This window comes from Balearica regulorum, chromosome 5 (assembly GCF_011004875.1).
Source record: "Balearica regulorum gibbericeps isolate bBalReg1 chromosome 5, bBalReg1.pri, whole genome shotgun sequence".
In the NCBI taxonomy this organism is placed as follows: Eukaryota; Metazoa; Chordata; class Aves; order Gruiformes; family Gruidae; genus Balearica; species Balearica regulorum.
In genome coordinates this window covers 54,309,005-54,321,872 of record NC_046188.1, presented here as the reverse complement: position 1 = coordinate 54,321,872, position 12,868 = coordinate 54,309,005, and the positions used below count along the sequence as shown (strand labels likewise).

The 12,868-nt window shown below is 52.6% G+C and overlaps 2 protein-coding genes across 4 annotated transcripts in view; one reads left to right on the top strand and one right to left on the bottom strand.

Annotated features, from left to right (window-relative positions):
* SLC67A1 (solute carrier family 67 member 1) overlaps positions 1-8,012 on the bottom strand; it is a 92,504-nt gene extending 84,492 nt beyond the window's left edge. The window contains exons 1-2 of one of the 3 annotated variants that reach the window (XM_075754939.1): positions 7,910-8,012; positions 3,747-3,825 (exon numbers count right to left, since the gene is read on the bottom strand). In XM_075754939.1, the coding sequence (XP_075611054.1) occupies positions 3,747-3,765 (19 nt within the window). In that variant the 5' untranslated portion in view covers positions 3,766-3,825; positions 7,910-8,012. Of the gene's footprint in view, positions 1-3,741; positions 3,826-7,909 lie in introns of those variants that run through there. The other 2 variants (XM_075754940.1, XM_075754942.1) reach the window with 2 other exon arrangements.
* A 304-nt stretch (positions 8,013-8,316) lies between these two features.
* CDKN1C (cyclin dependent kinase inhibitor 1C) lies at positions 8,317-9,950 on the top strand. The gene is made up of 3 exons (XM_075754944.1): positions 8,317-8,896; positions 8,997-9,123; positions 9,258-9,950. Exons 1-2 carry the CDS (start codon positions 8,440-8,442, stop codon positions 9,116-9,118), a joined length of 579 nt encoding a protein of 192 aa, XP_075611059.1. The 5' UTR covers positions 8,317-8,439; the 3' UTR covers positions 9,119-9,123; positions 9,258-9,950.
* Positions 9,951-12,868: the final 2,918 nt, after the last annotated feature.

Here is a 12,868-nt window from a genome sequence, read left to right as displayed (position 1 = left end):
GGCCTCCACCGTCTACCAAAGGACGTTACAATCAGGTGTAACCAGAGTATTCAGCAACATTTCTGATCACAGTCCAGGGGAGCAGGTCTGTTCAGCTTCCGTCCAAAACTCAAGAACAGGCACATTAAGGAATAGCTATGTCAGTGGATGTAATGCAAACCATTAAAAAAATCCTTTAAGCCAGTGTTACCCATGGTCTTCCACCTCCTCTGCTCTGTTAGGGGATATGGCACTTGGTTTCTCTTTGGATCTGTGGGATGCCGAACACTAGTGGGATTTGCGCTGACTGCTGTTGCAGGTGGCACATACAAATTCTTGTATCATAGGCTGAGCTCCCAGCAATGAGTCACAGCACTAATTGCTCTGCATGACATAAGCACGTTTATAGTGTCCTGCTGGATCCAGATACAATGAACTCCCGGCTCTGTAGGAGTACATACCGTATTGTGGGTAGGGCAGCCTTACTATAGTTAAACTGCTGTAGAACGAACGTGATGGACTTCCCCAAGGGTGCTCATTGAACCACTCCCTTTGCAGGTTCACCACTGGCTGGGTTATGTTTGGTCCACATTCAAAGCTTGCAGCAAAATTAATGCTATGAATCTAGCAAGGAGATTATAAAATGATTGCTTTTCAAGATTAAGAGCAAATAAAATTGTAGTGCTGTGTCTTCAGAAAGTTACTACACTAAAAGCAAATTCAAAGCTGTTGGCAAGAAGATAAATTAATTAAAGAATACAAACAAGAAGCCAGGTGGTGGCGAGGGGAGAGAAATTATCTCATCACGCTGCATTATCGCTTGATATCTCAACACCCCATCGCTGGGAAAGGAGGGAGCAAGTCCCAAGGGAGAGGCAAATAAGAAGAGGGAATCCAACTTGGGGAGCGAGAGCAGGAACAGCCAGATCCCACAGTACCGTATTACTTTGCCACCCGCTACTAGGGAGGGAACCAGCCAAAGAAAGATGTAGAGGAGACAAAAGCTCCTGGGGCTCCCCAAGGCATGCCAGCCCTGCACAAAACCAGGTATATGTCTTGAGGTCTGCGTCCTCTACAACTGCATCTCCTTCTCTTGGATTTCCAAGGTTTGAGCTACCATTGAGCTAAGCCACTATCCATCATATCTAAAAAGTTGTGGCAGCCTGGTGAAGTTCCCTGTGGCTGGAAAAGGGCAAACATAACCCTCATTTTTAAAAAGAGCAAAAAGGAAGACCTGGGGAACTACAGGCTGGTCAGTCTCACCTCTGTGCCCAGCAAGATCATGGAGCAGATCCTCCTGGAAACTATGCTCAGGCACATGCAAAATAGAGGGGTGATTTGGTGACAACCAACATGGCTTCACTAAGGGCAAGTCATGCCTGACAAATGTGGTGGCCTTCTAGGATGGAGTTACAGCAACTGATGTCATCTACCCAAATGCATCAAAGCATTTGATACTGTCCCACATGACATCCTGGTCTCTAAAATGGATTTGAGAGGTGGACCACTCAGTGGATAAGGAATTGGCTGGATGGTCGCAGTCAATGTCTCAATGTCCAGGTAGAGACCAGTGACAACTGATGTCCCTCAGGGGTCCATATTGGGACTAGCATTATTTAACATCTGTCAGGGACATGGACAGTGGGACTAAGTGCACCTATGGCAAGTTTGCAGATGACACCAAGCTGTGTGGTTGCTCTAGAGGGAAGGGATGCTGTCCAGAGGGACCTTGACAGGCTTGAGAGGTGGGCCTGTGCAAATCACATGAAGTTCCACAAGGCAAAGTGCGAGATCCTGCACCTGGACTGGGGCAATCCCAAACATGGATACAGGCTGGGCAATGAATGGATTGAGAGCAGACCTGAGGAGAAGGACTTGGGGGTACTGGTGGATGAAAAACTGAATATGAGCCAGCAATGTGTGCTCACAGCCCAGAAAGCCAACCATATCCTGGGCTGTATCAAAGCAAGTGTGGCCAGCAGGTCGAGGCAGGTGATTCTATTCTGCTCTGGTGAGCCCCCACCTTGAGTACTGCATCCAGCTCTGGGGTCCCCAGTACAAGACAGACATGGAGCTGTTGGAGCGGGTCCAGAGGAGGGCTGGAAAAATGACTGGGGGCTGGAGCACATATCCCCCCCCCCCCCCAACCCGTCACGAGGACAGGCTGAGAGAGTTAGGGTTGTTTAGCCTAGAGAAGGCTCTGCAGGCTGGTGGTGTGGAGAGCAGTGTCCCCTGCCAAACCGTACCCAGAGCTCTTTTGGTGAGCTGCAGAAAGTGGGGAGTCCAGCCAAGAGCTCCTGCGATGCATCGAACAGCACCTGAAGTCCCCGGGTCACACGCAGAAATCCCCAGGAGCTGGATCACGGGACAATACGCCAACAAGGCAGGGGTCTCCGAGATGCGGGCAGACAACCGGCTGCAAACGCATAGGGGCGGGGGAGGGGGGTCGTGCTGGAAACCCACCCCTGCCGCGGGGCGAGACCGCGCTCTCCGGTGGCGAGCGGGAGGACCGGGGCGAATGCCCTGCCTCTCCCGGGCCCAGCCGACATTAGAGGGCACCATTGCCCCACACATAGGGGACATCCCGCGGGCGGCTCCGCCGCCACCGCCCGGCTTCAAACCCGCCACCCGGCCTGAGGAGAGTGTCCGGGCACGGGAACGGGGGGACACATACCGTGCTTCTCCGTTATTTTGCAGCCAGGCCGGGCAGGCAGAGGTTGGCAGGGGGTGAGGATGCACGGCGGCTCCGGCTGGTCCCCGGCTCCCCTGCCCGACCCCCGGCAGACCCGGCGGCCGGACCGCCCCGCCGAGCGGTGGAGAGAAGAGGGGCAGAAACGTGCAGGAGTGGGGAGGGAGGGCAAGGCCAGAGCACAAACAAAAAGTGTCTGGGTCAGGGCTCGGTCAGCTCGGCTGCCTGCGCCAGGGCCAGACACCCAGGGCTTCGGCCGGCACTGGGGCGGGCAGGGATGAGGAAGGGAACCTGACTGGGGCAATTAAGATTTTGATTCATTTACTCTCCCTTAAAATTGTTTTGAATTGTTTATCACCAGGACTCTTTAGACACCCTCTACCTACTACTCTGTCCCTTTCAGAGTCACTTGGATTTCAAGCACCTTCTAGGATTGTGGGGCTTGGGTTGTTTTTTTTTCATACGCTCGCATTTCGTTTCCTGTAGGTGTGGCAATCAGTGCACTGGGTCCATCTGAAGGTACTCCTTGTGCACTTAGTACTGCTCTTGGGCTCAGTTTTGGACCAGGCACCTCTCCTCTGCAACAGTCCAGGCCATGAACAATCTCCCTCAGGACTCATGCAAGAGCATTAAACAGCATTAAAAACCCTGTTTACTTAAGAAACGTGAAATCAAAAATAAAATGTGTGTAATGGCTCCTTCACCACCACCCCCCCTACAGAAAGTAGAAATAACCTATGAAAAGCTACTCCAAAAATAATATTACCATGGATCAAGATGAAAGGCAAGGGGAATGTCAAAACAAGCAAACTGCAAACCTCGTGGTTAATACAAAGAGTGGCAATGAACAGTACCTATGAGCGTAGAGCATGACTTTCACAGAAATCATACCAACAGAAAAGCAGGGGGTATCAATAAATGAAGTATTTAACTGCTGCTCAAATATGACTACACAGCCAGCCAGCAAAAAAGAGCCAGCCTCCTTGGGTACACTGTGAGCCCAAAATGCTGTTTGGTACTCACTATTCCCAGCCTGCTTTCCAACGTAAGAGCACGGTGTCAGTAAGGCTCACCACACCATAGTTCACAGAGAGCATCCCACAAACCAGTCAGGCTTTCAATCAGTCACGAAGGGCCAGATGGCGAGTGGACTTCATCTAGTAAAATAACATGATGGAAAGAGAAAAAAGAAGAGTGTGAAGCAAGAATGTTATGCCCCCCGCCCCCCCAACCCGTGCACTGGCTGGTCCATCAATAGATGAGGCTAAATTCACTGCTACCTTTGTGCTACCCTAATGATGTGCAGCAGCTGGACAGCAAGGCTAGCTCTTAACAACCAAGAACAGAAAGAATAGTAATAACAAAAATATTAAAGGAAATAAAATGAAATAAAGCATTTTTCTGAGATGTTAGCTGTTGCATATTTTTGAGAAAAGCAATTCAAATTGAATTAAAACTACCAGAATTTTTTCAGGGTTCTGTTCAGACTATCTTTCCCTATTTTAACCCCTGAACTAGCATGGTTTTGCCTAGCTATCAGATCTAATAATTTGACTTTTTATGACTGTGTCAAGAAATGGAAAATTCTGAATGTTACACCGGCTTTACCAATTCAAAGCGTCACTTTGCTGGTGAAAAAGCCTCGATGAGAAGTTTGGGCAGTCTGTGCTCACTTGAACTTTAATTGCAATTGGTTTATTTAAGCAGGATTCCAAAGTACCATGCAAAATTACCACTGGTGTAAATGCAAAACTGCAAATTGCTTGTGATCACAATCACACTGCATGGGAGATAACATACTGATGTTTATTGGTCTGTGTCTCTGCTAAAGCAATTATGGAATATAACATGTTCTGAAATGAAGCAATCGCATGTGGGTCACGCAGCATTTGAAGAATCCTGAGTTAAACATTGTTAAGCATATACGATAACGATGCATTAAAGGAACTGAGAGGGGAGCAAAGCACAAACCTTCAAGCCTCAGGGGCTCAACAACGGGTTTGTTTGCCTGGCAGCACGCCGAGGACAATTCCTGCAGGAGATGTTCATCCCGAGACTCTCCAGAAGACAGAGGAGTGCTCCTCAGTAGCACCATGTCATGGGGACCCATTCACCTCCATACACTAACATCTCACCAGACCTCTTTTCTGAAGAAGGTAACCTGGAGCTCTGCAACAACCAGCCCCATCAGAACGACAGTGCCAAGGCTCTATCAAATTTCCTTTGTTACTCCTTGCTTAGTGTACAGTGCAAGGACCTTTCTGCCAAGCCATCAGACTCAGTCCTGGCTCTGATGGTCAATCTGGATTCTTTCCAAACAGGAATAGTCAAACGCAATAAACCTCCTGCAATCACAATCCTTTTGCAATTATACACAAGCCATAAAGGATTTTGCTTCCCCTCCCCTCACCCTTTTGAAACAGAGCAGCCAGCAGGAATACACGCTAGTTAAAGTCATTGTGTTTTCTGACATAAGCAGATAGGACTTGGATATTTTGAGAAAAAAATGTTTCATTCTTCTGTGACATTGTTCTAACCATAGTGGAAATTACTCCGCTCAGTGTTCTGGAGCAGGAATTTCTGAAGAGGCTAATGGGCTTGGTGGTAGGAGCTCTTGGTTAAGATTTTTGTGGCTCGTGTCAGGCAAACTGCTGGTTTAGAGGATCATAACATACTCCTCTGGCCTTAGAGTTCACAGATTCACTAAATTAAGAAGATCTCTCCATGCAGGCAGTATTTCCTCCTCGGGCTGAATGCTCTCTATCTCCACACAGAAGAGAAGCATGGACACTGCTAGAACTGGCAACTGTGAGTACAAAATCCCCACCATTATCACCACCAGCTTAAAACATAAGTGTATAATGGGACAGAAAAAAAAAAAACCCAACAGGTCAAAGAGATAGGGAGCATTGGCAGTGAGGAAGACAAGCTAAAAAAAAAGCTGGTAACCTCAAACTCAAGCTGCTTTACCTCCCAGGTGAGCTGGAAGGTGAAGCGCCCTTAAACACAAGGCAGTGTCTGAAAATACCTTCCCATTCAAACTGTAGTTCCTAGCATCCCTCAAGCACTGCATAAATATTGGCTAACCTCCGAAAACGGTTTGGAAGGACCACGATGTGGATTTTGCAGAGGGCACGCCCACATCTTGCAAATAGCAGGGAGGTTTGCTTGCTCGGCCTGCATCGCAGGAATGTATAAACCTGAGGAGGCAGAAAACAGGAAAGGCAGCCGCTGGCCTCTCCTGGCACTGGGGGAGGATGGCAGTAGGTTTGTGAGGTCTCCTCACAAAGAGCCCCTGTCTGCGGGGACCCGGCCATTGCCATTTGGGTCGCATCTTGAATAGAGGGCACTTTTTTCAGCAGGTTTCTCGGGGAACTCAAGGTGTTTTCTCTGCATAGCTCATTTCTAAAACCACCTCATCCTACATCTGAGAGGTGCATCTGACGGCTGCTGAAAGAAGTGCCAGCTGAACACTGTGCCATATTCAACATGTTCCCCAGTTGTCCCAGGACCCACCCCTTCTCTCCCTGGCCGAACCCTTGTTAACTGATGCTCACCTCCTGCTTTTTAAAATGATGTGCTTTTAGTGACAAGGAACCAGGAGACCCTTCTCGTGACCTGCTCACTGAATGACACCCTTTGGGCCAGGAGACCTCCACATGGCCACCCTTGGGGGCTATTTTGGGAAGGAAAGGACAGTGTGGTAGTATTTACCTAAAATCACCATACTAGGTTGTGGTCCAGCTCACATGGGAAACCAAGAACATCTGTTGAGACCCTCACACCTAAACTGGTATCTTAAAAAAAAAAAAAAAAAAAAAGCCTTCATATATCCTAAAATACCTGTGCTACCACTATTTGTGAAATGAGAGTGGTCTGTCTGTACCATCAGCCAGCAAAGTCTTCTGCCAGGCATTGACTCTACACCTGCCCAGGAAGCAAGCAGGGATCTGCACCCTGAAGACATGTGTGTCTTCTTCTCTCAGCTGCAAAGCTACAGACCTTTCCCACCGAGCAGCCCAGCTGCCCCCATGGACATCAGAAAATGATTTCAGGAGATCAGACCTGCTGTGGCATCTCAGTACTCATCAGCCCGAGCATGGAAAGACCCTTCCTGTGTTGTAAGCCAGGCTGTAACCTTCTCTCTGCACCGCTGGACCAGCCGTGGCCAACCCTAGGTCCGTGGGTCTGAAACCACAGGTGCTGCTGTTCTCTCCTGGCGTGGCCAGTCTTTGGGAGCACCGTTGAAGGTGCAGTACCTGGCAGCCCACAGGAGCTGTCCCGGCTGCTCCAGGCTCCTCACCAGCATGGCAAGGGCAGGAACGAGTGCCTCCAGCTGGGGAAAAGGAAGAGCTTTCCATGGATGCAAAGACTATTGCCCCTCTTCTTCAAATTGACACCTGCCTGTGGTCACCATTGCCCTAAGGGGCCTAAAGCTGCAACCTCTCCAGCCCTGCAGTAAGCCAGCACCTAAGCAGTCTTTGCACATCCAGTATCACTTTAGGAATTCAAATTAATTTTATTCCCTCTAGGGAATAAACTCATCCAAGTCGTCTTTGCTCAAGGGTTCGAGTTTCCTAGAGGTGAAAGCTGTACATACACGGTCAGCCAGGGTGTTCCCAAATGTGCAGAGTGATAAAGGTCTATCTTCCCTTGTTGTTTGCAGATGAAAAGCTGGCTGTGGTTAACAAGCTTCCAAGGCGCACATCAAAATTATGATGATGTTCTGGGCCCAATTTTGGCACCGTGTCAATTATGCTCCCCCTCCCTTTCCTTTCATACTCCCCCATCCCAAAACAACAAAAGGCAATGATTGCAGTGACCTGCAGAAAATGTAAAGCACAAGCCAGCTGATCCCTGGCAACACAATAGCGAGATTAGTTCATCTGCAGTGAACAAACACATATTATGTGGATTTTAAAGTTAGGAGAGGAAAATGCTGTGGTTTTCATGTATTTCTATTCAGTAAGGCTGCAACTTATTACTTCCATGCAGCTGAGAAGCCCTATTTTTAAAAATAGCCTTCAGCTTGTTTTGAAATCTGCAAGCATCTCGCTTTGTTTTGCAGCAGCGTAATAAAAACCCCCCAAGCCAGAAACGATCCCGTTTTCCTCCACACGCATCACCTCCCACGCCCCACAACCCCGCACCCCACGGATGCTGCAAAACCTCCCGGCGACACCCTTCGGGAAAAATAATAACAATAAAAACAACAACAATAACCCCCCACCACCCCCCTACACGCTGAAAAGGCAACACGGACGGGGAAAAAAAAACAACCCGAAAGTCGCCGGGGAGGAAGCAGCGGCGGAGCCGCGGCCGCCGGCAGACAAAGGGAGCGGGGCCGGCGGCGGGCGGGGAGCGCCGTGGCCGCCCCCCGGGGCCGGGCCAGCGCCGGGGCCGCCCCCCCTCCCCGGTCCGCGGCGGGGCCGGGCCGGGCCAATACGGCCGGCGGCGGCGCGGCGCTGCCCGGCACAGCCAATGGAGGGCGCGGGCAGGAGGGCTGCCGCCGGGGGCCGGGGGGCGGCGGGGGGGTCCCCGCCAATCGCGGCGGGCCGATGGCAGGGAAATACTATTATGCTAATGGTTGTTTTGCTCGTACTCGCGGGGAGCGGGGTTTAAAAGCCAGGCGGCCGGGGGCAGGGGCTCAGAGGCGGGAGGCAGGGCAGACCAGACGGGAGCGCGGGCAGCACGGGAGGCGAGGAGCGGCGGGGGGGCACCGCACCCCTTCCCAGCCCACCGCACCCCACCCCGCGTCCTCCCCGGCGGGGATGTCCAACGTGCACCTCTCCGGCGCCGCCGCCCTGGAGCGCATCTCTGCCCGGCGAGCCCTGGCCGGGCACGGCCGCAGCCCCGTCTGTAGGAGCCTCTTCGGGCCGGTGGACCACGAGGAGCTGGGCCGGGAGCTGCGGAACCGCCTGCGGGAGATGGGGGAGGACGACCAGCGCCGCTGGGACTACAACTTCCACACCGACACGCCGCTGCCGGGGCCCGGCCGCCTGCGCTGGGAGGAGGTGGAGGGCGGCGCCGTGCCCGCTTTCTACCGGGAGACGCTGCAGGTGGGGCGGCGCCGCGTCCCCCTCCACCGGGCGCCCCCCTCGCCGCCGCCGCCGCCACCCGCCGCCGCCGGCAAGGGGCCCGGGGGACGCCTGAGCCGGGAGAACCGCTCCGCGCCCCGCCGCCGAGGCATGCGGCTCCGCCGGAGGAGCCCGACCGCCCGCATCACAGGTGCGTGGGGGGGTGCTGGGGGGACGTGGGGGGGGGGGGGCGGTGGGCGTCCCGCCGCAGCGGCTGACGGACCCCCCCCCCCCCTCCATCCCCCATCCAGATTTCTTCGCGAGGAGGAAAAGGCCGGCGGAGCCCAAGGTGGCGGCGGAGCGCCCCGCCGGCTGCCCGCCGCCCCCCGCCGCCGTGCCGGCTGAGCAGACCCCCCGCAAGCGGCTCCGGTGAGCCAGGTGAGGCGCGCCCCGGGGGCGGGCGGGCGGGGGTGTCCGGGCGCTTTCTGCGTCTCCCTTTTATTATTTCCCCCAGCACCATCTTTTTTTTTTCCTGATTATTTTTTTTTCTCCTCCTTTTTGTTCCTCCCCAGACTTTTGCACTACGGCACCCACGGGAGAGGCGCGTCGCCCCCAGAGGCACGGCGCCCCGGAGGCGCGGGGGGCCGGGGCGGGCGGCGTGGCGAGCCGGGACCCCCCCCGCGCTCGCCCGGACCGGGAGCGGAGCCGGAGCGCCTGCCCGCCGGCCGCGGCCGCGCACGGAGCAGTGTTAACGTACAACTGTGCAATGTATTACGTTTTATATAGAAATGTATTATGCCTAATGTGAATACACTGGCCAGAAGTGTAAAGCTTTAAAAGTCATTTATATGAAATGTTTAATCTCTGCTGAGCTCTCAGTGCAAAAAAAGAAAAAAAGAAAAAAGGAAGAAAAATGAAAAAAGCACGTGTATATTTGTAAAAAAAAACTTTTTTAAGAGTTATACTAACTTATATTTTCTATTTATGTCAGAAATGTGGATAACTTGGACATCCAATAGTCTTTTTTTTTTTCTTTTGGTTAAGCCAAAGGGCACTATATTTGCTTTTGTTATTTACAAAATGTAAATTTATTTTTATAGTGGGAATTTTCTTTTGCATTCACAAGATGTAGCTATGAATCAAAATATTTTTTAGATTTTACTTGAAGACAAATCTGTTTCAATGGTTCCTGAGCCGGTCTGTACCACTGCCATTGCAAATAATGCCACAACTTCAATAATAATAAATAAAATTTTAAAAATCCAGGGACACCCCCCCCCGCAAGGCTGCGTGGTGTGTCCTGGGCAGATGTACCCTCGGAGGGTGGGGGGGTTGGCTGGGGCAGCCCGGGAGGGTCAGGCGGTGGAAGTGAGCCCAGCTCTGCCCCGTTCAGGGGTGTTGGGGGGGGGGGCGGCACCTCCCTTGCCGCAGGGCGCCAGGCGCCCCCGAACACGACCCTGCTGCCGCGGGGACGGTGCTTCCCCCTCCATGCTGTGCAAACCTTGTGCGCAATTCGGAGGGGAAAGTTTTCCCTTAAAAACAAGTGTTTCCGAGTACTGGTGGAGTTAACCAAGTGTGAGGGGAGCACCCACCCTTCATCATACCCTGAATTCGGCCTTTCAGCACATTTTATGATGACTGATTTTTTTTTTTTGTTTTGTTTTTTTTTCTTACTAAAGCTGTATTTGACCCCCCCTTGAGGACCGTGCTGGGGCAGCCCCCCCTCCCTGCACTACATCGGGGCTGGGGCTGCTGACTGCCTCCCTTAATAGGGACAGCTGGAGGAAGGTGACTGGTGTGTGCAGACCACAGCCCCACAGTGCCCTCGACGGGTTCAGTGGGGGGGGAACGGGACATGACACACGACCCCTGCTTTGTTGGGGGGTGGTGTGCAAAGCCCCCCCCCAGCCGTGGGCCATCAGGCCCTGACCCGGAGCTCGAAGCTGTGGCTACTGCAGGGAAACACTTCCTGGTACATCTTGCCCAAGCCCAGCAATAATTTACAGGGGAAACACACAGCAGTGCTGGGAAACCAGCAGTTCCAGCTCCCTGTAAAACAGAGGAAAAAAGAAAATCAACAGAAAGAAAAACAGGCAAAATACTGCCCCCCAATAGACAAAATACCCAGCATTTTGGCATTAACGCTTTGGTGGCAGTGCTGTTGCAACCATGTGCTCCCAGGCAGTTAATGGGGGGCACCCCCATCCCCTTGGCCCATGAGCAGGTTAAAGCCATGGGATCCACACACAGCCTGATGGGATCAGGGCATGCGTCCCCACTCAGCGGCCCAAACCCCGTGCTGCTCGGGAAGGGGAACGAACCGACAGACCAGGTCTGGTCCCAGCTGCAGGTGACACGAAGGTTGGGGTGCTGGAGAGCACAGATGTCATGCAGGGATGCGGGAGGGGGACAGAAGTTCTAGAGGCACAGGGACTGGCTGGACAGATTTGTTGCTTTCAGACCCCACTCCCTGTCCTGTCACCTCCCTTGGAGCATTGCACCCCCATGCTGGACCCAGTGGCGGGGGGTGGGGGTGAGGACATTGCTCCCCAGCCCTGTGAGCTCTGAAACGCGATGCTCTGTCACGGAGGGGGAGGGAGCTGAGAGAATAAGGCTCAGGGTGAATAAGGCTCTGGGTTTATCCGAATCATCTTCCCCTGGCCCCCGCAGTGCTCGTCTCTGGCCCCCCCCCCCCCCCCCCCCCCCCCCCCCCCCGTCACAGCCGCCAAACACTCCTGGCTGTAAAAGTAACATTGATTACCTCCAGCTCCATGATCGCTTAATCAGAACGGGATTATTTTACGCACCCGCATCAGTGGCTGCTGACTCAATACGATTTTCCCCTCCTTTGAAAAGAAAAATAGCTTTTCCCTTTCCTTATGAAAGCCAACAATACCCGGAGTGAGGCAGCTGGATCCTCCAGGATTTATGGGCTTTTCTCTCGCTTTCATGAAAGCAGGTGCCTTTGGGACCTCCATTGTCCCAGCCCCCAACTAATAATAGGACTTTCTGCAATGAAAGATCCCTGCTCCAAGCTCCCAAATACCTCGGCCAGAGGAGCTGCCGCCTGCCCGGAGGTGTGCCCAGCCCGTCCCGGGAGGAAAGCTCTCACCCTGGGGAGAGTTTAGGCAGGGGGTTCTCTATTAAAGCAAATAATTCTAGCTCGTAGGCATCCTCTGAGAGGAGCCGGCAGGTTTCCAGCCCGCCGTGGGGAGGGCCGCTTCCCACAGCCCCCCAGGGCTCCGCTCTCCTCGAGGGCTGGGGGTGCGGGAAGGTGTGCGGCCGCCCGCCGCCCCCTGCCCCACCCAGCCCGGCCGGCCCTCCTCGCCCCGGCACAAAGCACACTGCCCCTATTCTTTCGGCCTTTGTAGCCATATGGCAAATCCATGTAGACACAGCCAACATCCATTTATTCAGGCACATAATGTCCCGCAACAGGGAACAATTGGAACTTTGTTTGCTTCTATTATTGATGCGAATGGGCGACAGAGAGAGAGAAAAAATCATTTAACTATAAGAGATATCCAGCTAATTATGAACCATATGTGCCTATAGTTTCAAAGCAATCCAATGAAGTTCATTTTAAATCTAGACTACTTTATTAGTACAGAAGACAGATGTCTCAACAGTACATGCTTCAGAGGAAACCATGTAAAGAAGTTCTTGAAATATTTAACTAGGACTCATTCATTGTCAGAGGGGCTTTAAAGTGCCCTTTATCATGAGAATGCATAGGCAGAAGCGGAGGGAGGCTGCCAGTTGTTACCACCAACCCACTTACCCCTTAGCAGTAAATCCCAAATTCCACTTTGGATTTGAGGACAGGAATATTTTTGGAAAGGATTCAAAATATCAGGGGTCTTGAAGGACCGAGCTCGTCGCTCATTACAGCTACAAGAAGTCAGGTCGTTGTTTGAGCCGCCTTAATCCCAGGCTGAAGCCAGCTACGCAATTAGAGGAATAATCTACCCCAAATCAGCACCGCTCCCTCTCCCAAGAAATAGAGCCGTGTGTTTGGGGGATGGCTACTGCAGTTCTTCCCCTGCCCCGAGAGAGATGGAGACAGGAGCATTAATGTTGTCGGATCTCCAGAGATTTGTCTCATATGAGCATCTCTCGATGCAAATCCTGTGGCAGGTACCTAAAGGGAAAGGGCACTGGAGGAAGACTGGAAGGGAAGCTT